Source organism: Aspergillus costaricaensis (genome assembly GCF_003184835.1).
Source record: "Aspergillus costaricaensis CBS 115574 unplaced genomic scaffold BO79scaffold_18, whole genome shotgun sequence".
In the NCBI taxonomy this organism is placed as follows: domain Eukaryota; kingdom Fungi; phylum Ascomycota; class Eurotiomycetes; order Eurotiales; family Aspergillaceae; genus Aspergillus; species Aspergillus costaricensis.
The window spans coordinates 268069-291747 of NW_020291818.1; the positions used below are offsets into that span (position 1 = coordinate 268069).

The following is a 23679-nucleotide window of genomic DNA, read 5'->3' on the forward strand; positions in this document are numbered from 1 at the left end:
ATACCTGCTCTCTTGTCCTGTCTCTCCAACCGTTGAGCCTATAGAAGGTAGCTGTGCTAGGCACTAAACTCATCACGAGACGGTTATTTGCGTACGTGTGACAACGACTCTCCCCCCGCCCGCCAAGAGTAGCAGGGGTTTTGGACTTGCAGATCGTCAGTGTCGGATATCGGGTGCGAGGTCTCTCTCATCTCTGGCTACCTGGGCGGATGCAATTTCCGGGTACGGTTATGGGTTCCTTCTGTTCCGATCTTTTTGGGGTCAACGGGTGTTTGATGCGGTGCGATATCATAGTTGCCTGGCATCTGTTTGGAGGCTGTGATTGACGGACCTGTTTTCCGTGGTAGGTGGTTGTATCGTAGTAGTGGACGCAGTCTCGTATAATGTCTCTGTCAGTCTGTCTAGGTTATGTTTCTATTCCAGGGGTGATGGAGACGCCGCATAGCGGAAGAGGGAGGGGGGGTAAGAGGGGCCTCGCGTGGCCGTTCCGGCAATTCCTCCGGAACGGCTGCAGCAGATGAGGAGTTGACATCCCCTGTTGCGAGCCATGATTCGAGGAAGCAGTCCTCCGCATAAGGCTGAGTAGTCGTCATGGACGGAGTTGCTTCTGGATTGAAACGATCCGGCTTGTACTAGTGACGAGAAGCTGAAATTCAGAAACAACGGCAGTTCGTGGTGACGGAAAAAAAAAAAAAAAAAAAAAAAAAAAAAAAAAGCGGTAGGTGGTGACTAGGTTAGATATTTACTAGGGAGAAAACAGCTATGGATCGTCAGGAACACACACTGTTCTCGGAGGGCGTTGCTGGCTGTCGACCCTGAGTGGTGGAAACCCGAGTTGACGCTAGAAAATTCAGATCTGACAGGTCAAGCGAAACCGGTTTTGAGTCACGCATGGTTTCTGTCTCTGTGCATGACAGGTGCATGAACATTGACATCCGTGAGGGCAGGCAATGGATATGTGGTTCCCCCAGTGCCTGTCTATACGAGGCAACAGGCTGCCTCTAATTCGCCTAACAGAATTGCCATTCCCTTCTCAGTCTGTTTCCCTACCAAGTAGTCGATCCGAGACCATTGAGGCTACGTCACGCAGCTCACGGACGAGCCCAAACGAAGTGGAGACTGGAGAGGACAATAGCGCGAGGACTGCATCGAATTTGGTTGGATGGAGAAGTACCGTCGATGGAACCCGGCGGCCGCAAAGACTCCCATAGTTCTCCGTATTAACCCCCTATCGAAGATTCCAAGTCGCGGGAAGAGGGGACAACCAAGGGGAGCTGCAAGCGGAGTCTAGACTGTCCTGATCATTTCGGAGGGTCGGGATCGCGACCGAAGGGCACTTGGACCATCTGTGTGCGGTTCCTGAATTATTAGTGCCTGGCTTTTGGATCGATTTCCAACCGGAATGCGTAGTGTTAGGCGCACAACTCCTTTAGTGGAACTGATATGGGAGTTGGGATATCAGGATAAGCGCAGATGGCGCTGACAGGGATTGATCCTCATAGTCTGGGTTAATAAGCTCCATTGCGATCGTAACATGTGATTGAGATACCAAGTCGGTCATTTCAGCGGCAGTAAATTGAACGACAACATTCTTCCGATGGGGTTCTCTACATCATCATCAACAACTTCACCTGTAGTTAGTTAGCCTGAAAAACCTGACTGAAGATGCCAGGATGTATGCAGGAGCAGGTGACCCCCCCTGCCCTCTTCACGCCTTAGTGTCTTGGCTACGCACAATCACACACCAAACAAGTAGAATTTTTCAGCAGAAGATCTCAGCTCATCCACATCTTTGTTTCTGCAATCACCATGCATAGTTTCCTACCATTCCCGGTCTCTGCGCCGGCATCGCTTGAGAGTTGAGACACGAACATGAACCCCTTCCGGCCGACAAGATCAGTCCTCCATCCTGGTTCATCTCAGTCTTAGCTGCCACACGGACTGACCCACACCTTCCTGTCTCAACCTCGGTAAGCACTTCCTTCCTTCTCATCCAGTCCCTTTGATCTATCAGTCCCCTCAATATAGTGCCTACCACTCACCAATGGATCTAATGGACTAACTTGCTCCCAAGAGTGCCGCGCCGGACCGTAACGGTTGTGATGAGATGATCCAGCGTGCCCACCGCGGGCCAGGATACCGTTCAGTCAGTGACAGCTTGGTCCCACCAGCCTATAGCATCCCGAATCGGCCGTGGTCTCGGAGGTCGGGTGGAGCAGCAGACGCTGGCCTGGCGCCGTTGATGCTCGGTCTCTGCCTCGATGGTCGCCAGACGAGGTTTAGTTTTATGAGTGGAGAGCCTGCAGGCAAATCTCTTTTCGTGGTTTTTATTTTTATTTTTTATTCTATTTTTTTTTTTTCTCGACATGGAAAGTAAAACTTTTTTTGGGTCTTGGTTCCTGCCAACTTTTTTCGCCGCGTCGAGTCTCCATACCACCATGGCAGACCTACCTCCGAACAGTCTCCATATCCGGCCGAACATGTCTCCTGCTGGTCTCTACAAACTACGGAGCCTGGCCGGTGCACCGGGGTGATTGGTGTACATATACAAACCCCAATCCCCTAACCTTTTCCCCCTGGATATTAGTAGTCAAGTCTTGCCTCCGAAGGATTTTTTTCTTTTCACTAGAATCTTCTTTATTTTTATTTTAAGCGAATCCTCTCTGGTTTGGACAGCTACGCACACGACACGCATTCTCTTTATGGCAGCACCCCTCCACAACCTTCCTCCATTTCTCATGAATAGAACCCTTTACCGCTGTCGTATCGGTTGAATCACATTGCAAAACTTGCAACCATGATGGATCTTGGGTATGAGGCGACTCCGCCACCTTCCGCCGGAAAGGATTGGGTCAGCTTCTGGAACTTCGTGGACCGAGCTCCCCCTCTCGAAGCTGAATCGGTCCCCCGCGATATCTTGGTCGTGGGTGCCGGCATTGCAGGCATTGCCGTTGCCCTGGCCCTCTCGAAGGAATTGACGCCCTTTGTCCCCGATCTCCGGATCAACGTCTATGAACGGCACGACATCCTTTCCACATCCGGCGGTGCTATCAACCTCACCCCCGTTGCTCAGCGCCATCTGGATCGCTTGGGTGTCCTCGACGAGCTGGACAAGCTGGGACCGGAGTCTGGCACCGATGTAGATGCTATCCAGCTGTTCTCCAGCCGCTCGGGACGCTCCCTCGGCGCCATCAACTTTACTGATGACAATGGAAACGGATTTGGTGGGTATAAGGGCCGCAGAGTGATGCGTATCATCCTGTCCTTGGCCATGTTGAAAGTTGTCGAGCGCACTAAGAACGTCAATGTGGTCTTTGGCAAGAAGCTGGTCCGCGGCAAGGAGTCAAAAGACAAGGCCGTCCTATACTTTCAAGATGGCACAACGGCCACCGGGGACCTCGTTCTTGGTTGCGATGGGGTCCACTCCAACGTCCGCACCCAATGGGTCTCTCCCGAGCACCCGTCCGAGTACACTGGCATCTCATTCGTCCAAACCATGATTGATAGCAAAGACATCAAGGCCCCTGTTCATTTCCGCTCCACCTCGATGAACATTTCCCGTCATGGCTCTTTGCTCGCCAGTTACTGTGATCGAGATCATACTCAAATCTTCGTTGCCGCCATCGTGCAGTTCCGGGAGGAGCTCCTGTCGCACTACAAGATTGAGCCGGGTCAGGATTGGCGGCGCACCGCGGCTATCAAAGATGCCCTTTGCCAAGAGATGCGGGACCGTTTCGGCCGGTCGGGCTTGCCGGCCATCCGGGACATGGTCAACAAGGCGGACGACTGGATGCTCTATCCTGTCTGGCAAGTTCGCCCGGGTGCACGCTGGTACCGTAACCGGGTCATCCTCCTCGGTGACGCGGCGCATGCAGTAAGTGTTTACCCCTCGAATGCCATTGATTCAATACTGATACTAGTAGATGCCGCCGCGTGATGAATCTGCCGCGTACGCCCTAGACGACGCCATTCTCTTCTCGCGCATCCTAGCGAAGCACCGCTACGATCCTCTCCCTGTCGCCTTCAAGGCTTATGAGGATCTGCGACGAGGGACGGTCAATGCCGCCTTCCAGGTGTCGCGGCGGATGTGGGAAAAGAACCGTGACCTGGGCTTTTTGGAGGGCCGCCTGAAGGAGTGGACCATGCCCATGCAAGTCCGCAACGGCAAGGAAGCTCGCGAACACGCGTGGGGTTTCGATGCGACCAAGGTGCAGCTCCCCGGACCGGGAGATTCGACCTCGTCGCTGTATTCATCTGAAAAGGAGTTCCTATAGAGGGTTTGCATGGGTGGTGTTCCGGTTGGCGGGCTTGGGTTATTGGGTTCTCACGAGCTATGATATCATCTATACAGTTTTACCACACAGAGGCATAATGCCGTGGCTGTTTGATTTTGGCATTTCGGTTCTTGGTTCGGCATCATATATATCAGACATGTTGGTCTCTTGAATTCATCATCCTTATTTCGGTTGCGCGGCGTACCGAGTTTTGATCCGAGGTACGACGGGGGGAGTCTATTCCCAGATGGGAAATCTTCCGAATTAATCAATTTAGATAAATGATTAATTAATGTCAGTTAATATCTCTACTCTTCATCCCTTTTCCTCCAAACTCAAGATATTGGTGACCCAATAAATGGACTGTTATGATCGCCTCTTAAGAAATAGATAAATACGAACGGAAAGAGTCCCCGAAGCTGCCCCTAATATTATCCCCTCCCCCAGGAACAGCCAGTCCAACTGAACCGTTATGAACCAAAAAGCAACAATGCAACAATTTATCCACCCGGTTAATAACCAGCCCACTCCACCCCACTAACATCCAAAAAAGCGGCTGGCGTAGACTATTTACCCCTTCTTCCCCTTCTTCCATCCACAGTTCTTTTCAGTTCCATGGAACAATCCTAATGTCATGCCATGTGCCATGTGCCTGAAAACCAAGACATTACCCCGGAGAGGATGGGAAAGATACAATGAAAAAAAAAAAAAAATATTCTCCCCGTCTTACCCTATGGACAATCAATGTCTTGGCTATGGTCTGATCCCTGCATGTGTCCCATGTCGCATGGCCCTTGGGTTACTTAAGTTTAGTCGGTAGATAGTTTCTGCACTAAACTGCCTAGTGGTGAGTTAGTTGGGCTGACTAACGTTAAACCAGAACATAACTAATTAGTAGTCTAGTTTTGGGTTAGTACTTTTTTTGTGATGGAATTTTTCGGGATCGTAAGCCGGGATATGCTCATGTAGTTGGCCAATGGGGTTGTTTGGGTGGGTGATGGGTATTAGTAGTCTCTACTATTTATCATGGTAGGTAGGGCGTGGATGGATGTGATGATTCCGATTCCGGGCTCGGCGATTCTGATTTCGATTTCGATCTCGCCCCCATTGTTAGTTAGATGGATAGACCGACATGCCGGATCTGAGCGGCATTTGGATGTCGGGGTCGGATCTGATCGGGACGGATCTATGGGGTTCTTGTGATTGTTTTTCAAATGGTACGGAGGCCGGGTGAGTACGAACGTTGTAGCTGTGGAGGATGTTGTCGAGGTATCGTGTGTTGTGAATGGAAATTACAAGTCAGTGGTAGAATACATGTCCGGCATTGAAGGGAAGGGATTTCCGGGGAAGAAGAAAAGGTCGCTTCCTTTTCCCCATGTCGGTCCGTAGGGTTGTGTCTGTGTCGCGTGTCCTGGTAGGGAGAGGAGTGAGTGGGGTTCTACGTCATCCGATGGGATGGCTGCAATTGCCGGTTAGAATTGTAGTCTTTAGTCTGGAGTAGACGAGACGCGGTGCAGCGTCTAGTACAAAGTAGACTTGACGGGATGGTGTGGGGGCGTTGTTGTGGTCGTCCGAGAGTATGGGGTGATAAGTGTTTAGGCGATAGGCGTGAGTTTTCCGCGGAGTTGTCGGAGGTGGGAGACTGCTGGTGGATATACTATAGTAGAGTTTATCGGTTAGAGTGGGTTGATTTGGGTTGATTCTGAGTCCCTTGTGACGTGTGCTGTAGGTCCTTAGTACTGTTCAACTATTTTCTAATATTATGTAGTGGTGTACTGTCTTTGTATGACAGCGTTGCAGTTTGAGTATATATTTATAAGTTACCAGGATGAATAGTTATGCAAGCATCCATTCATTGATTAACAATTACCCCCGTAGTATTAACTTCAAACCCCAGAAGCGACACAATCAACATATATACTATCCCCTCTCACACCTCCATAACACTACCACCCATCAAAGAAATCATGAATTAATCAATCATACTGCCACGCCGCAATCGAACTCCCATTCGACACCCACGGGTACGCAAGAGCCTCAAACCCCAAGCAATCACTCACATTCCCCGACGGCACCGTCGCATTCTTCATGGCCGCAAAGACCTGCCACGCACCCCCATTCACCTCCTCATCCTCATCCAACGGACAAGCCATGAACCCCGTCGCCCCGAGGCCCGTATACGTCCATTGTCCATAGCTCGTACCCGGCGTGTAGCAGAACGTGCTCGTCGACGCACCAGGGTTCATGTATGTTGTGTGCGCTTCGACGAACTTCAATGCGCCGGTGGGGTCGACGTAGATTTCTTGGACGTACCCGGAGCTCTGTTCATTGTCAGTCATTTACGTGGTGAGAAGGAACTTGGATTGGTAGGTAGACATACCAGATAGTTGCTGTAGTCGATCACCGTTTCATCTCCTGGTGGACAGGCATCGTATTCAGCTACGTCTTCTGGACATGCGGTGGAGGTCGTGCCTCCTAGGTAGAAGTTGGTGTCGGCGGCGGTCAGGGGGAGGTTTTGGATGAAAGTGCCGGAGCGGATGGACATGACGGTGAAGGCGCCGGTGCTGCAGTTCGTGGCGGAGAGGGCAGGGGTGAAGAGTGTGAGGAGGGAGATAAAGGTAGCTAGGAAAGTCATTGTTGTGGTCTCGAGGATGGTGATCAGTTGGTTAGATTGGGGTGGATGTGATGGGTTGTGGTTGTGATGTTAGATGAGACGGTCAATCGCATATTTATATTCTTTGCATACTGAGAGCTGAAAATGACAACCTCAACTCGGCCTCATGTACATTCTACGGTAAACAATCAGGCGTACAATGATCATCTGAGCTTGGCTATTCTAACTGAGAGCTGCATCCGCATTTCTCCGTTAAGCACATCCTAATAGGACAGGGCATCTGACAAGCATGAAGCTATACGCGTCGTTGGAATTGTCTCACCTGTGACTACTTTCTACCGAATCACCAGGCCAGCGATACGGGTGGCTGCTTACAAGGAGTTTGATTGGGTTGGGCGGGACCGGCCGGGTTAAGTCTACTGGGATGTTGATAGGACATTGTCAGACAAATAACATCATTGTGCATGAGGCTGGGTTAATTATAGTTCCGTGACCATCTAGTGGGACGCCGAGGAAGCTTACTTTTAGTGTGCCTATTCTAATCCGTAGGGGCTGTGTATAAGCACATTGTGTGCTGTCGGGAGATGGTCCGTTCTGATCCTTCTGCTTTAATCACTCGGCTCTTACATCCATCCACCATCATGCCCCTTCTTGTTATTCGCGTACGAGTCAAAATTTCGTATTATTCTCTTTAGCACGGTCCCTTGAACATACTAGTATGTATCGGGTATACTAAGCGCAAAAAGAAATCTTCAACTCACACTGTCTTCTCAATCCCTCCCATGACCAGCGCAGTTTCCAGCTGCTGTGCCACCTCCACGCCCTCGAAATCACGATGCAGCAATGACCCCTTCTGACATGCCTCCCAGTCAAAGCAAACCAGCTTACGCCGATTCGGTGTGAACAACAAATCAAGCTCCTCCAGCGACCGCTGCGCAGTCTCCGGATAGAACAAATACGTAACATAAGAAGTCGCGATGCAAACACCCCCGAAAACGAAATAAATGTTCCATGCAGCCTTATTCAACGCTTCAGGCATATATAAACCAAGCCAAAAATTCGCAAACCAATTAATGCAGGCAGAAAGTGCAGTCCCTCTGCCTCTCGCGGAGATAGGGAACACCTCATTCTGATAAGTCCAGGGCAGCGCAGCGCACGTTGAGCCAAAGGAAATCATATATAGAAATACAAATGCCACAGCCGCATTGCCGCATTGCCGGCCTTGACGTCCGCAAAGCTGTATTTCATCTGCTGGGATTCGGCATCGAAATGCGGCGAGCCGTAGCCAACTAGTAACATGCCAACAACAAGCATGCAGATGCCCATGAGGCTTGGGCCGATAATCATTGGCTTCCGTCGACCGTATCGGTCAATCACGACAGTGAGCGAAAAGGAGGCAACAAGGAACAGGGAGGATCCGATGCCGTTCGCTAGCATTGCCGCTTGGGTCCCGGTGCGTCCAGTCTGCGCGAATACCTTGGCCGCATAGTAGAAGACGATGTTGACGCCGCTGATGTTCTGCATAAATTGCAGACCCATTGCTAGCGCAGTGCGACGCCTGTAGGGCGCTTTGATGAGTAGGCTCAGGTATGACGGAGGAGGGCTGCGGCCCTCATATTGCACGACTACACGAATTTCTTGGAACTCGGCTTGTACGGATAGATCGGAGCAGTCACCGTGGCCATGAAGGTCTGCCAAAACTTGAAGTGCCTCGTCGCTGCGATCGTGTTGCAACAGCCAGCGTGGAGATTCTGGGCGTAGATAAATCAGCATACCCACTAAGACCCCAGGTACTAGCTGCAAGGCAAAGCACATGCGCCACGCGGCTGTTCCTGGAATCTTGAGCGCGCCATATTGTACCCAGTAAGATACCAGCAAGCCAAGCGCGATCCCTGCGCTCATTGTGGAGGACATAATGCCGCGGACTGTGTGGGGGGTTGTTTCGGCGGTATACCTGACACTTTCAGCAAAACCACGAGATCCGGGGAGGGAATAATTTAGAGAGAGCGATAAAGATGATATACTTACAGAGAAATAGATTGGAATAGCCCACCCGCACCGAGTCCATTGACAAGTCGGCCCGCAATAAACATGTCTTCGTTTTGTGCAGCGACAACAAGTGCTTGCCCGATCAGATAAATAGCTACACAAATGAGAAGCGTGTATCGACGGCCGAATCGGTCAGCGAGAAAGAACCCAATCAGTAGCGAACCCCCAAACTCGCCAGCTTGAAGAGCCGCTGTCATGGCACCTTGTCGGTAAGCTGATGGCGTATGAAAGTAGGAAAGAAACTGCGGCATCGTTAAGATACCGCTCATGGACGCAATCTCCCATCCGTAGGCGAAGCCCGCTATTGATGGTGGCAGGGCGTAATACAGCCCCGATCGCAGGGTTACACTCATGTCTGTTCAATCCCTGTAGGTTGATTAACAGCGTTCGATAATGTCAGTTCTAATATACCAGGGTAGAAAAGAACTAGCATCTGGTGGCCGTGGCTTCAATCTGGGGAAGATGCGGGGCCCTGCGCGCCAGCTCATCATTTCTCCGACCAGCATAAGATTGCGCCATAAGCAATTTCCAATATATTGCTTTGATAGCCGGCTGAGTGGATGAGGAATGAGCATAAGAGGGAGATTGCCAGAGTAGCTGGTTGGCAAGCGCACAGACGAATGAATATGTGATTGGCCCTGCAGGCCTATAAAGCTTAGCATGCAGCCAGCTTGCAGGGTATGAAAATCCTGCTAGTGACACCTGACATTTTGCTTGAGCAAACCATACTTTTGAAGGCCAGTCTTGTCTTTTTGGTGCATTCATCGCTGCTAATTACGTAGTCTCTACGCTACACTTCTTAACGAGGTTATAAGCAGAGCACGAAATCGCCATTTGTATCGCTCACATATTCTTGCTGTCCTGTGACATAAAGTCATGTCCGTATGTAATAGTATTATAGAGATCGTCACGCAACGACCAAACTATGTATGGTTCCATCTAAACATGTACGCTTCCGTACAAGCTAACAGCTTAAAGCACATTCGACATACCGTCCCCGGCACCCAGCCCTTGAAAATATTGCTCAAACGCCTCCATACTCCACTCGCACACGGTCCCATCTCCAGGCAGTTCTCCCGTCCCAGTACCTTCGGCGAGCTCCTCAGTCGGCACTGGACCATAATTGTCCGGTACCAATTCGAGTCCGTTCGGTACATCGATCTCGCTCTCGTAACCCCGAATTGTCAAAGCACGGGCCCTTAGTTTCTCAATGACCGCCCATTTTCCAGTTTCCCGTCCAGTTTCATCTCCCCTCCAATACCCATATGCTTGCTCAACAACCCTCCACGCCTCGTCCCTTCCTTCGTTCATTCCCTCTGCGCATAAATCATTTAGCAGCAACACCAACATTCCCCACTCTATATCTCTTTGAACTAACCAAAGCCACTTCTGTCCCGGCTCATGCTCTCTTAGCGCTAGGGCTCGTTGAAGAACCTCTACACAAATAGGTCGAAAATTGTGTCCAGGCCTACACACCGCTAATTTCATTTTCACAAGGAAGAGCTGGACAGTTGCCGCGGTTATAAACTCTATGGGATTTATGGAGCCACAGTGAGAGAAATATCGGGTTTCCAGTGACTGTCGGAAGTCGTTGATGGCCTTGTGCTTTTGGATCGGGGACAAACTGTGATAGTCGTTTGCTTGGTTGAAAGTGTCCGAGAAAATGATGCGTCGGGTGAAGGATATGAGTTCAAAATGGAGAAGTTGGAAGAACGTGCTAGATGTAGTGGCGTTGGATGTGATCGGTGATGGGAGGCCTGCGTCAACGATGAGACATGGAAATTGTGTAGTGAAGGATGGTTCAAGGATATAGGGGGTTGTGTTGTGATTCTCTGCGGTTCGGGTGTCAAGGGTAACGAGCTGCCACCATAGGTGACGTCGGGATTCAGTCTCCAATACTGAATTGTTTTGTGTTGTGCCGTCGCGGTGGAGACCCATCCGGTATGCCATGTTGATGGCTGTAGGGAGGTGGGTTATAACTGATGGGCCGTGACTGTCTAGTCGGGCGCAGGTCTAGTACGATTATAAGCTGAGTTGGGGCGAAAGGACATAATCACGCACAAGGTATAGAATGAAGGCTTGTAGAAGAGTAAATTCCAAGGACGATGAAAGGTCTACTCGTGCAAGTTGGCGCTCGACTCCATTGCGATATCTATATTGTTAGCTAGGTTCAAGTTTGAGGACATGGCTATCTTACCGTTCCAGTAGTGTTGGCCTATCTTCATTAAGCTTGTCCAGGCACGTGGTAGATGGCATACTGGTTACTGAAGCATAATATATCGCGAAGAGCAAACATTGTTTTGCCACATCCACAGTGGTATCTGCTATGATGACTCGCATAAGGTCTTTCTGAACACTAGGCGTATGGAATACCCTGAGCACAGGATCAACGGTATCCAGGTACCAATGCCACAGAATGAATATTGTGACAGGCGATGGGTGCTGTCGTTCAATTGTTTCTTTCCCGCTACCAAAAGTGCTATTTTCACAGATTGGAGGCTCTGTTCCATTTTCCGGGCTATGGCCAGTATCGACGCAGTCTCCATGAGGATTCGAGGGTCTCGTTTGGGGAATCTCACCATCCCCCGTAGTGTCGGATGCCGAAAAAAAGACTAACTGGCGTAGTGAGTCTCTAATCTGACTCAAATCCTCGCTCAGTACTCGTAGCGTATCCTCGATTCTATCAAGCCGACTAGTGACACTGACATTCCCTGGGTCTGGGCTCCGAGAGCGCCTTCTCGTCGGCGGATAAACACATGCCGCTCTAATCTTTACACAATAGGAACAAGGCAGTGACCTATTACATTTGATCTTTCGCCGACTACATTCGAGGCAGGATCTCCCGGATGCGATTGTCCGACGTAGCATTTTTGTCTATTGATTGACAAGATAAGAAGACGTATCCCAACGTAGGCAGTTTTGGGCAGGTGAGAGTGTGAGTGAAATGGCGCAAGAGTGAAGATCAATCAGTGATTGGGTAGGGCGGACAGCGGAGCGCAGTCCGTATTTATAATCTTGATGAATCATCTGCTTAGAGGTGGGTGATGGGATGTAAGCACTAAGCATTGAGCTGTCGGGGCTAGTCCCAAGTTAGGGTTGAGAAAAGCGTATTAGTGTGTATACAAGTGATCATCAAGTAGATTCAATGCTTCAAAGGCAAACATAAATAGAGGTTATCTTCCCTCAGTTTTAGCTGCAAGTTCATAGCAGATTCGAGCAAACAATCGATTCATACCACATCTTCCGCTCTGCTCAGACCAAAATGGCCATCCCAACCAAAGTCACGATCATTGGGGTATATCTTTCGTTTCTATGTTTCTTCGGACACCGTATTGACCAATACAGGCAGCTGGATTGATCGGTCAAATTATCCTCAAGGCATTGAGCTTGAATGTGAGAATCGCCGTTACCGTCCTATCCCGTCAAGAACCATCCGGCACGACTGAGTTTCCACCCGGCGTTACTGTCCATAAAACCGACTTTTCGCCCTCCAGTCTCCAGTCACTCCTTCGTGGGCAAGATGTGCTCATCTCCGCAGTTGGTGGGACTGCCTTCACTGAACAAAAGAAATTCGTTGATGCTGCGATCGAGGCAGGCGTGAAACGGTTTATTCCCTCCGAGTTCTCGACCAGCAGCGAAGATGATGCCGTGATCCAGCTACTCCCTCTATTTCAGCAGAAGAGAGATATTATTGACTATCTGAAAGAGAAAGAGAAAAACGGGTTGAGCTGGACTGCAATTGCTACTTCTGGGTTGTTCGACTGGGTGAGTTGTCTTCTCTTACCATATCTTGGATCTGTTATGACTGATCGATATTCTAGGGACTTGCATCTGGTTTCCTCGGCTTTGACATCAAGACGAAGTCTGCAGTGATCTGGGACGGTGGTGTCACATCATTCACCATGACGAATGAGGAACAGCTTGGAAAGGCTGTCTTATCTGTCGTCTTACGGTCGGAGGAAACCAAAAACCGCTTTCTGTATATTGCGTCGGTCGAGACTACCCAAAACGAAATCTTGAACACGCTTGAGGATGTTACAGGCTCACGGTGGACAGTTACTGAGACTACAACTGACGAGCAGGTAGCCGAGGGGCTGAAGAAGCTGAATGTAGGTGATTTTAGTGGTGCGTTTGCGCTAGTTCGGGCGACCGCTTTTGGGAGTACTGCTGGCTTGAAGACGAACTACGTCAGGGATCAAAAGCTCGCCATTGGATTGCTGGGGCTGAATATGGATGGTGTAAGGGAGACTATTGAGCGAGTGGTTGGAGTCTAGCTCACCCAAATGATAACTCGCCTGCGATGTGAAATTGATTGTAGTAGATAGTATATGAGAGGGCGGTTTGTGGATGCTCTAATGGATCCTAGATGGTAGTATCATATCTTTGATAGATCGGACGGACTGATAATAATAATAAACTCAAGCAGAAGCACCCTAGGTAGGTAATATTTGCAAAAGACTAATGTTCACCCGTTGAGACATGTGTACAGGTCAGTTGTTTTCCGAGCATTATTGACAGATGGGTGAATGGTGAACCTGTGTGAACTCATCTCTCACAAATTACTAAACGCATTACCTGCCTTATCCATTGAAAACAAACCCTTGTTCCAATCTGCAACTTTCTTTCTCTCAGGAATGATAGTCCCCCAGCGCTAGAGGACAGGAAAAACCATCAATATCATGATTTTACGAAGACCCAGCGAAACTGGGGTTCGCTTTAGCAAAGTCTTTCAGCTTGGCTATAACTTCTGGTGTGACACCAACAGTGGAATTCACAATCCGCTGGGTCATGTTGAACAGAATCTCGCCTGTAGTAACAAATGGACGCTTAGTCCATCCAAGCTCTTGGGGCAGGCGCTCGTTTTCTACGCAATCAACATGTTAGCGGCGCTATGAGCTCATGATTCATCAAGTTCACTCACCAAAAAAGTATACTACCCAAGATCTGTTGGCATACCCAATACCGTCTTCTTCAAATGCAAGCATGTAGGCGGCAGACTCTCCGAAACTGAATGCTGTCCCGGTCTCCGAAATGTTAAAGTCAGGGTTGGTGGCCTTGGAAGTGTTCCACCGGGCTTCATGTGTCTCGGCTGCTTCTTCAATATCAATCAAAGGACTTGTCCAGTACGATTTTGTCTGGTCGAATATTTTCTGGTTGAACTCATGGTCATTCCCGAAGTAAGGGTCCTGGCGACTGGGCGAGTCAGCCTGATTTCCTGATGTGTCTGGGGTTGCAAATACCTCAAACTGGCATCATGCTCTAGGATACCAGGGCGATCAAGGTCACTCAAGGAGAAGGTAGTCGCGTTGGGGTCTTCAACTGTGGTCATGGCCTCTTTATACAGAGCAACAGCAAGGCTCTCTGCAACATTCAGCGTGCTGCCCAGCACATCGACAATATCTTCTTCAGAAATGTCTTTGCCATTGTGTGGTAGAAGTCCGTGGTTCGCGAGGGTATTCAGCATTGGGCAGGGGCCTCGCACTGTTGCTTCTTAGCTTTCATCGCAAACTGCACGCGTCAGACATACCATCACCGTGCCCTGGAGGCGACCAGGGAAGCAAGTTGGCTGGATCCGTGGCTAAAGCCAGGGAAATGGAAGAGAGAACGGAGAGTAGACTGGCTCTCATTGTGCTGGTTTAGTTCCAGATGTCTGACTTACGCCTTTTGCTAGATAGATGGATGTTGATCTCGAGAGGGTTTATATACGAGCCACCGGGAGGCTGGATACCACGGGCAACAAATACCTTACACATTATTGGTGCATCAAATCGAATAATAGATCCAGTGTAACGTTGGCCTGCGTCCTTGTGAGATTCAAGGAGGGGAAACCATGCATTGCTTACATGCCATTGACATTCTGTTATGGGTCTTATATTCATTTTTTCGACATGGGCATGCGATATTGCAACCCTGATTGGTAGCTGTAGCATACTTGGTATTTGTAGACAACCCTGAACTTAGAGGTTTGTGTAGGGCATATGCTTTGCATATGACCTCGGGAGATCATTCCATTTATTTGCGCAGATCTTATTGCTTCTCACGCACAGCTGATCATGTCATATGTATCGGCATGTTGAGGCCTGGACAAGGCTCAAGATATCTCAAATTCTCTATGATCTGGTGATATGCTGCACAGGATACATCGATACTGGGTCAAAGGTTTTCGTCCGTACGCTCGATGCTATTGCTTGAGGCTCCCCTTACGAGCTACTGACATAACAAGTTACAAGATGTATAACCCTGATGTGCTAACTTGCCGTAATAAACTATATCCCATAATAGAGGCAACCTTAGTAGTCATCCCTAGCAAATTCATCATGATAAATGGACTCTGTACCTATCGCATTTATTACTTTGTGTGCCACAATATTCATCTACCGGCTAAGAGGCTATAGTCGAAGGCTCCCCAGTCCACGGTCGCAAGCATGTCCCTTAGGAGGAGACTATATATGACAGATCACCCAGAGCCGAAGCCGGGTACATCTCTCTCCGTTGTATCCCACCGCTGCTTGTCCACCTGCACGATTTTGGCGATGTTTATCGCATTGTACACCGCAGCGCCAATTAGGTATCTCGCAGGGTATGAATTTGATTTGATCATGGCTCGTTTTTCACCATCTTTCACAACCTGGCTCTGTCCTAGGTTGTGCTTTTCTTTTGGACGAGTTATCCGCATGTTATTGTTATAGGAAGAATACGTGCCATGTAGGTGTCCCATCTTACCATAGAGTAAATTTTCGTACTACATAACCCCATGGTTTATTTTTGAAAACTTCATGAATTGTTTCGACACCTGATTTGTCTTGTGCAGCTGGCCAGTCAATTGGAGTCGATGTATCCCTTGCATAGGGGGCTTGCTGAGCAGACCCTACGAGCTGATGAGTATACTACTGCCTTCACAAATATGACTCTTGAGTACGGAGCACTTAGGAAACATTATTCTGAGCATATGAAGACACTGTGAACAGTTGGACCTTGTACAGTCACTTACCCGGAAAAGTCTCCTGCCGTCACGGCGGTAAGTAAAAAATACAAAAATGCTCACACTCGGATTCGAACCGAGGATCTCATGATTGCTTACTAGTCATGCGCTTTACCAACTAAGCCATGCGAGCTGATTGGTTGATTGCGTCTACATTTTGGACTTACAATTCAAATGATACGGATATCGAGGCCCCCTGCGTGCCTCTCATAGGCTGAAGGGAAAAACCCTCGCTTGCGCCGAGTGGCTGAGGATCTAGGGATTTGGAGATATCCTGAATACATTGGTCGCACATTAAGGCATCAATGGATGTAGTGTTCACCAGTTAAGGTCCTATATTTGGGTCGCACGTCTCAAGTTGCATCAATAATAAGATGATAGAGATAAAATGATGCACAGTAGGAAAGAGTATCATATATCAATTTCTCTACTTAGCCAGATCGACATGGAATCTCATATGACAGGTCTCCGAATTCATCATAGATTAAGGTTTAAGGAGATCGATCTCGAGATGTACTATGACAGCTCCAACTCCCCCCCTCCCCGCAGACCGACCGTCCTATCCTGTAGCTTGGGCAGCTGCACCGAAAATTTCTTCATAGCTCGCAGAAACATGATACCGCGTGATCCAGACATGCTATGTCAGCACAAATATATAATCACGATGTCCATACTTTAGGGGCATCACTATTTCGGTAGCACAATGAAGAGGATATTGTGACAGATAACTGACTGTATCTAGGGTGAAAACCTCAATTGTTATGTACCGCTTTGCCTATACTAAGACCTACTGAGATAGGTCAGGTCTCAACTCGATGATTGCGGACATAAGATGGCATCGGCCTCCAGGTATCACAAACTGGTAGATTTACATTGTAGACATCCGACATCTTTTATGTAAATATATTTTTCTTCGACGTTGCACAATATATGGTATATGCTAATATATTGAAACGGTGTAGTCGTCATGGGCGCTTAAATAATCTGACGATGATTGCGAACCTAGCAAGCTCGCATACGCAACCATTAAAATCCCATGACGTATGGCATAGTATATATTTTCAACTGATGCTAAGATAGTTCAATGATTATGATTATCCTACTGCCACGAAAATATTGTGCACCGCATATTGTCCGTCGTCCAAGCAAGGGATGAAGCAACACAAGCTCGGTTCTGAGAGACACAGTAGTATAGATAATAGTAGAATTTGAGTGAATTAATCACAATCTGCATTGCGGTAGCATTGTTGCCTTCCTCATAATCTGGCAATGGATGTTCCTTATATGAATTCATGGAGCAGGGGTCCATTCTCTCCCCAACTGGGTTGCGTTGAAGCAAAATACAATATAGGCGTATCTTCTCCGAACAGTTTCCAAGTCTCCGAAGTGTTCTATGTGCAATGTAGATTCAATTTCTATATATCCCATGATAACCCCTTGATTTTAGGGGTATTCTCTAATGCGTCTTGCCATGCCATGCTGAATGACCATCCCCGTGGCTCCACAGCCATACGACGAATAGAATCATTCCAGTTGACCATGTCCTCCAACAAAATCCTGCTGCCTGAACGTATAATAACTTATATGGTTCGAGTCGGTGAAGCTTTTATCCGCTCATCGCAAACGACTGTGTAGTGGCCTTGAAGTGAGGAACTTAATTATAGACGATTTCGATCAGAATCGGCCACCTACATGACAGAAACCGTCGGTGCTGATGAAATATATTTTGACTGTCACAACATTAATATTTGACTTCGTTACTTTCAATACCGTGAAGGTGTCGCAACAGTTCCTTATACTTTTACTACAATAATTTTACTTACTACAATAACGTAAAGAAAGAGACGATATGGCTAAAGCTTCCCACATTAGGGACATCTACGGAGTAGGTCAAATAAATGTGTAAGGCCGGGTGGGTCATCAATGGCATAGAAGCCTAGCTTTCGGATCACACCCGTCAACTGAAGTTAATCTTAATCGTTATATCAATATCCCGTAAACCTTACTCGAATTGGATGCCAAAGTTCCCATGACTCGCACCCAGTTCTCCTACGGCGCCCTCGTGGGTGGTGGTTGTTAGGTATGACTAAGGATCTTAGATGAAACACGGAGCTCATACCTTTATGGATGGAGTAATGAAGAAGCCGCTGTAGTCCCCTATTGGCGGAAGATTAACCACCCTAAAAGTGTTGAAACAACTACAGGTCTGTCTGTTACTCTATTAATGCCGGAAACGGAGGACCCCTGCATAGGGGTTGTTCCAGGGTTTACAGTAGGGCGCCAAGAGCAGGGCCCATAAGTGGAGAACGGCCATATGGGCATCAGGGAGGGTCCATATTGCACTCTCCCGTAACAAACCAGAATAGCCGTTTGGACCAAGGTTGTTGATGGCGGTTATTAAGTTCGAGTAACCGCTAGTTATAGCAAGCTCATGACTAAATTTAATCTACAAGGTCATTATGGAAACGTTATGGCGACATTTCCTACCAAGATTTAGCGAGCATCTGGACCTTCGGATATTTAATAAATTCGTGCGCTAAATACAGGACAGGCAACGGCAACCCTGAAGACCAGTCCTGAATCAGTCCAGAGCCAGGGGAATTCTACTTTCACCTCTAAATGTTTGTCTGGTGTGACCGACTTTGGAAGAGAGCTTTCCCTGATGGTGTCGGGAATCGGAATTGATTACCCACCAAGTGGGTCAGGACGGGAAGTCGAGGTAGGAGTCTGCGGCAGTAGCCTTGTCAGAGGGATCCATGTAGATTGACTCTTTTCTTGACTCCTGGACAGCATTGGGGGCATGTTTGTGTCTGCACACCCCATTCGTGCAAAGAAAGGCGCAAGAGCCAAAACCCCATCAACTAAGTAGGGCAATACTTCCGGGGGCCGAAACCCCACTGGTGGATATTTCCCCGAAACATCAGACAATAAACGCCAATAGTTACTGAAGAGAGAGAGAGTTTCTAGGGGAGGAAATTTGAAAGCTACTTCATAAAATTTTAGAACATATAAAAAGGTACCTCGTCCTCGCGGTCCGTCTACCAGAACAACAACACCATACAAGCTCCCGCATTCACTCGCATCTACCATACACAACTCCATCAAAATGTACACCCGCACCCAGGTTCTCGCTGCTCTTGCTGCTCTTGGCGCAACCGGCGTGAATGCCGCCATGGGTCCTGCTTTCAGCACTGGTCCCGTCTCCGACGACTCCTTCATCCGTGAAGCTACCTCGACTCTTGTCCTCCCTAACGGCCCTAGCGGCGGCTCCTCCGATGCTATTACCTCCCTGTGGGTTGGTATGGGCACCTCCAACGGTGACCTTATCCAGTCTATTGCCGACAACTGGCAGCAGAGCGACTGGACCATGTACGCCTACACTCTTAAGGAGACTAGCGGTTAGCGACCACGGAATCCAACAATAAATGAAATAATTACTTACCCGCTCCTATCCATAGCTACCTCCCAGGAGCCCATCTACGGTGATGGCCAGGCTGACGGCACTAAGGGTGACAAGGTTACCATGCACTGTAAGTGACATTCACAAGCTGTCGTTCCTGGCTCATAGCTAAAACTCGCGATTTATAGACAAGTTTGATGACTCGACCGGAAACTACACCCAGACCGTTTTGATCAACGGCAAGACCGTCTCTACTCTCTCCACCAGCGATGGCAAGGCTCAGGGCTGGGGTAGCGCTGTCGAGTGTGCCGAGGACAACTGCGGCACTGTCGGTGCTCACTGTAAGTTGAAAAATGACCTTGCCGAAGTATCTTTCCGTTGCTAATAAAATCGCACATTAGCTTGGACCAACACCAAGATTATCCTCGATGTTGCTGACCCCAACTACATCAACACCCTTGCCAAGGGTAGCGGCGTCACTGGCGACATGTCCACCAGCGATGGTGGCAAGACCTGGACTGTTACCACCATTAACATTCCTGAGTTCTCTTTCTCTTCCTGAACGCACTGCATATTACTTCAGAACCCATCTGGATATGGGGGTTACTAGGATAGTGCAGTGATATTTACCTTCGTCTTTGTATTAATTATCCAATAGCATTGAATGCCTATAAATATTCTTTATACTGGTATTGTTCTTCCCTCGACAAGCGCAGAGCAAAGACTACAAATAGTAGTTGTACACTAAGACTGGAAACCCGTTTATGCATACCCGCTGGTATGCACACCGTAGGGTTCTGTCACTCGAGATCTCCTAGACATCCTGAATATCCTCAACTTTAAGCAGCCAAAAAACACAATATGATATTTAATCTTTAACAAGCACCTTAGATCTATTTCTAACTTGCTTTCAATGATACCACGTTAATGCCTTAGCAAGATGGCCACGTTGAGCGGGGTTGCTGCACGATGCGATCCTTTGCGAGCATAGCCACGTTTCCGCCTCTCGGTTAGATTAGATGTCAACAAAGCTCAATGTCCACACATGGGTGAATTGACGGCGCGTAGGATCGCGAAAACAATTTCCATGGAATGCCATATTACTTGAAACTTCTTCATATCTAATAACCTTGGTTTTGTGTATTTAGACACTGGTTCAACAGCGCTGGTTACAGTAACAGGATCCCCGAACGGAGTACTATCCACTCCACCCCACACAGCAATGCATCAAATCAAACCAAACCACAACTTAGCGCGAGGCGATGCACGGATGCTACCTTAGCCACACAGCCTTGCGATCTAGGCTACGATGTATTATTCTACCAATGCTCTAAATCTCTTCGAGGCCGGTGTGAGCACTGTTTATCCGTCACCGTTGGTATTGGATGGAAGCTTAAAAATGGAAAGTTTCTGGGGGTTCGAACAGGAAGAAAAGGAGGCCTCTGAAGCAGCCATAGGTGTGCCTCTAGTCCTACTCAAATTAATGCCGAGCAAAAGAGAAAATAATACTCATCAAGGGCCCTAGAAAAATTCCACTGCACTCTCGGCGATCGTTTTGAGCGAGATAGCGAGACCTATTCACACACAAAAGATGAGTTTGGTATGACACCGCTCCATTACGCAGCGCAGTTATTGCCACCGGGATATTGGAAGGGACGTGAGAAATGGAACTCGCTACTGAAGGGCCTCGAACTGGATGATCTGAACGAGCAGGATGAAGACGGTCGTACCCCACTGTCTTACGCAGCAGAGCTTGGAGACGCGTGGGCTGTGAAGAAATTGATAGAAGCTGGAGCGGACCCCTACCGATGTGACAAAAATGGACGATCGGTCTTATCCTGGGCAGCACAATTCGGCCACGAAACATTGATTGAGCTACTCAGTTGGGATGTCGAGTTCTCTGATGACAAGGATAACCAAGGCTGGACACCTTGCCATTACTTTCTCCAATGCTTTTTACAAAGCGAGTCTCACTCAACTAAAGGTTATGATCTCCGCATTCTTCCACTGATTTGGGACAGAAGCCATTCCCGGGGGGTAAGGGGCCTTTCACTGGAGGTAAAACACCGACACTGGGGTATCTGGACGTGGACACAAGTTCCATCCAAGCATATGAAGGCATCCATGTTGTCTGAGCATGATGCCTTTGGCCTCACCCTGCTAGCGCGTGCTGTACGACTCGAAAGATATTTAATCGTCAAGGTACTTCTTACCATCGAGGGCATCAATATAGGCGTGGCGGACCGAGACGGAAAAACGCCGCTTTGGTGGGCCATAGAGGCTAGAAACCGCGATATTGCCGAACTATTGTGGGACGATGATGATACTACTCTGAGGCTACTTGCGAGGAATGCTCACACTCGATCTGAACATCTGGAATGGCTTGTTACCAACGATTATTCGTTTGCCAGACTGCAAGGACCAAACAAAGAGAACGCTTTCCATATAATGCTTGACATCCCTAATATTGGCGTTATGGAGCATCACCTCCAACAAATCATCACCCGAGTATCCGATTTACCTACGGACACTGTTGAAGCTCCAACATATACGAGGTCAGGATCTCTAGTGGAAATTCTAGAGAAAGCCGACAGACGTGGCTTAACCCCTTTAGCTTTGGCAAAAGAGAAAAGACTGCTACCGATAGTGAAGCTTTTCCTTCGGTGTCGTGCCAAAGTGGATTGCTTCAAACACAAAGCGGACTGGTTTAATATATTGCCGGACAGTAAGAATATGGCATCTTTCTGCAATTTGGAGGAAACGTATCGGAATGTTTCATTTGAGCTGGTACGAAAGAAGAACAATATCCTTGTCTTCGACTTCTACCAAGCAGAGGATGTAACTCCACAAGGACATCTTGTCGAACGATGTGATATGCTTCAGCATCTCTGGTGAATACTGCCTTTTGAAGTACCTTCTTTAGATGCTAACAGGAACGATTGGCAGGCTACACAATAGCAAACAAAATTGGATAGCCTCATTGCAGCATGGTCTCCACCATAATACAGAATCCTACTCATACAGCCGCGTGCATCTTGACACAAAACTGTCCGAAATAACTTGTGTTCTAACAGCAGAATTCCCCAACCCGGAGGCAGGATTCTTCAAGAGACATAGCCCATTCCACTCTCATGGTATAGCAAGCCATAAATGCTGGTGCATATCGTGGACAAGGCCACAATTTGTGAATACAAACGGCGACGTACAGCCGGTTTTCTACAGCAGTACTATCTCTCACGGCCAGATTCCTGCAAGCGACGACACATTCCTACAGCAATACATTGGCGAATTATTTCAGGAATGGTCCCTGATATGCGATGAAATAGAGACGCATATCATTGATCATGTACGTCGACCCCTTACCCCGGATCTTGCGTCTTACGCTGACAGCTCTGACCACTAGTGCAATGGTGACGAGACGAGCGCCACTGTTCTGATTACTGACCTAGCTGATGATTCACGTTACTTGGCCACCATTCAGAAGGCCCTTCAAGACCAGGTAAAGGGAATACAGAAGGCAATCAGTGAATATCGCAGGGTGGATGTATACCACAGTCTTCGTTTGCAAGAGGCAGAAGAGGGTCTCGGACAACTGAAGGCGACTATCACTGATCGACTAGATAAGCAACATGAACGCGTGCGTGATCTCCGCCAAATGGTAAGATTCCCACAGTATTGACCTTGTTGAATCCCTCTTACAGTATCAGGAATTTGCTAGGCTTTCCGTTGAAGAAACGGTTTTCATGAGACGTATCAGCCTAATCACTGTAAGACGATACATTGGCTTTCTCTAATTACATTGCTGACGAGGGCAGTTTATCTTCTTACCATTGATGTTTGCATCGGTAAGTAGTAGCGTCAACTGACTTTTATTTCTTCTTTCCTTTTATGCTGTTGTCTGCCTCGGCTGATAGCAACAGAGTCTCTTCGGCATGAACGTCAACGCTCTGCAAAGCAACCCTGACTGGCGCTGGTACATCGTGTTGGGCGCCGCATCCCTTCTTTTGACCTATGCCTTGTGGAAGGTTTCTGATCAGGTTAGTTCCAGTTGCCTTGGAAATTCTCCACCCAGACCCCCTCCTTTCCCTTCCTTACTGCCCAAATTTGAAAATTCCCAATTTTTCTTCTGCTTCAGTACAAGACCTGTGCTAATGCATTATTAGAACGTCCGAATATCCCAGATATGGTCTGAATTACGATCGGGACGGGCCATGAAGAACAAGACGAAGGATTGTGAAGGCTAAGAATTGTTACTATTGACTTTGTTCGGATTGTTGTCATTTGTTGGTGAGGGGGAGCAATGGGGGCGGTAATTGCTTTGTTTTTGCTTATCACGGATGGATTCGGGGATTGGTTAGCT

At 48.2% G+C, this 23679-nt stretch overlaps 8 protein-coding genes and 1 non-coding gene across 9 annotated transcripts; 4 read left to right on the plus strand and 5 right to left on the minus strand.

Moving 5' to 3' along the window:
* Nucleotides 1-2797: 2797 nt before the first annotated feature.
* BO79DRAFT_149302 (FAD-dependent oxidoreductase) lies at nucleotides 2798-4274 on the plus strand (the record flags this gene model as incomplete). Its single annotated transcript, XM_025678580.1, has 2 exons — nucleotides 2798-3874; nucleotides 3924-4274. The coding sequence occupies 2 exons, from the start codon at nucleotides 2798-2800 to the stop codon at nucleotides 4272-4274; spliced, it is 1428 nt and encodes a 475-aa protein (XP_025538869.1).
* Nucleotides 4275-6153: 1879 nt separating this feature from the next.
* Nucleotides 6154-6961, minus strand: BO79DRAFT_196042 (uncharacterized protein). The gene is made up of 2 exons (XM_025681172.1): nucleotides 6655-6961; nucleotides 6154-6595 (listed from the first exon to the last, which is right to left on the minus strand). The coding sequence occupies exons 1-2, from the start codon at nucleotides 6907-6909 to the stop codon at nucleotides 6251-6253; spliced, it is 600 nt and encodes a 199-aa protein (XP_025538870.1). The 5' UTR covers nucleotides 6910-6961; the 3' UTR covers nucleotides 6154-6250.
* Nucleotides 6962-7538: 577 nt separating this feature from the next.
* Nucleotides 7539-8790, minus strand: BO79DRAFT_266821 (sugar transporter; the record flags this gene model as incomplete). The annotated part of the gene is made up of 2 exons (XM_025686996.1): nucleotides 7539-8017; nucleotides 8116-8790. The coding sequence occupies 2 exons, from the start codon at nucleotides 8788-8790 to the stop codon at nucleotides 7646-7648; spliced, it is 1047 nt and encodes a 348-aa protein (XP_025538871.1). The 3' UTR covers nucleotides 7539-7645.
* A 1080-nt stretch (nucleotides 8791-9870) lies between these two features.
* Nucleotides 9871-11805, minus strand: BO79DRAFT_266830 (transcription factor domain-containing protein; the record flags this gene model as incomplete). Its single annotated transcript, XM_025686997.1, has 3 exons — nucleotides 9871-10950; nucleotides 10999-11089; nucleotides 11135-11805. 3 exons carry the CDS (start codon nucleotides 11803-11805, stop codon nucleotides 9910-9912), a joined length of 1803 nt encoding a protein of 600 aa, XP_025538872.1. The 3' UTR covers nucleotides 9871-9909.
* A 394-nt stretch (nucleotides 11806-12199) lies between these two features.
* BO79DRAFT_266836 (aromatic alcohol reductase) lies at nucleotides 12200-13211 on the plus strand (the record flags this gene model as incomplete). Its single annotated transcript, XM_025686998.1, has 3 exons — nucleotides 12200-12232; nucleotides 12283-12702; nucleotides 12759-13211. 3 exons carry the CDS (start codon nucleotides 12200-12202, stop codon nucleotides 13209-13211), a joined length of 906 nt encoding a protein of 301 aa, XP_025538873.1.
* Nucleotides 13212-13622: 411 nt separating this feature from the next.
* On the minus strand, nucleotides 13623-14564 carry BO79DRAFT_255748 (peroxidase family protein; the record flags this gene model as incomplete). Its single annotated transcript, XM_025686145.1, has 4 exons — nucleotides 13623-13801; nucleotides 13859-14130; nucleotides 14178-14418; nucleotides 14465-14564. The coding sequence occupies 4 exons, from the start codon at nucleotides 14562-14564 to the stop codon at nucleotides 13623-13625; spliced, it is 792 nt and encodes a 263-aa protein (XP_025538874.1).
* Nucleotides 14565-15975: 1411 nt separating this feature from the next.
* Nucleotides 15976-16052, minus strand: BO79DRAFT_t145. The gene has a single exon. It is a non-coding gene; the product is annotated as a tRNA-Thr (tRNA).
* Nucleotides 16053-19025: 2973 nt separating this feature from the next.
* On the plus strand, nucleotides 19026-19881 carry BO79DRAFT_149218 (uncharacterized protein; the record flags this gene model as incomplete). Its single annotated transcript, XM_025678577.1, has 4 exons — nucleotides 19026-19317; nucleotides 19378-19449; nucleotides 19508-19660; nucleotides 19721-19881. 4 exons carry the CDS (start codon nucleotides 19026-19028, stop codon nucleotides 19879-19881), a joined length of 678 nt encoding a protein of 225 aa, XP_025538875.1.
* An 832-nt stretch (nucleotides 19882-20713) lies between these two features.
* Nucleotides 20714-23563, plus strand: BO79DRAFT_266847 (ankyrin; the record flags this gene model as incomplete). The annotated part of the gene is made up of 6 exons (XM_025686999.1): nucleotides 20714-22210; nucleotides 22542-22665; nucleotides 22723-22977; nucleotides 23135-23164; nucleotides 23240-23356; nucleotides 23483-23563. The coding sequence occupies exons 1-6, from the start codon at nucleotides 20922-20924 to the stop codon at nucleotides 23561-23563; spliced, it is 1896 nt and encodes a 631-aa protein (XP_025538876.1). The 5' UTR covers nucleotides 20714-20921.
* Between the last annotated feature and the right edge of the window lie 116 nt (nucleotides 23564-23679).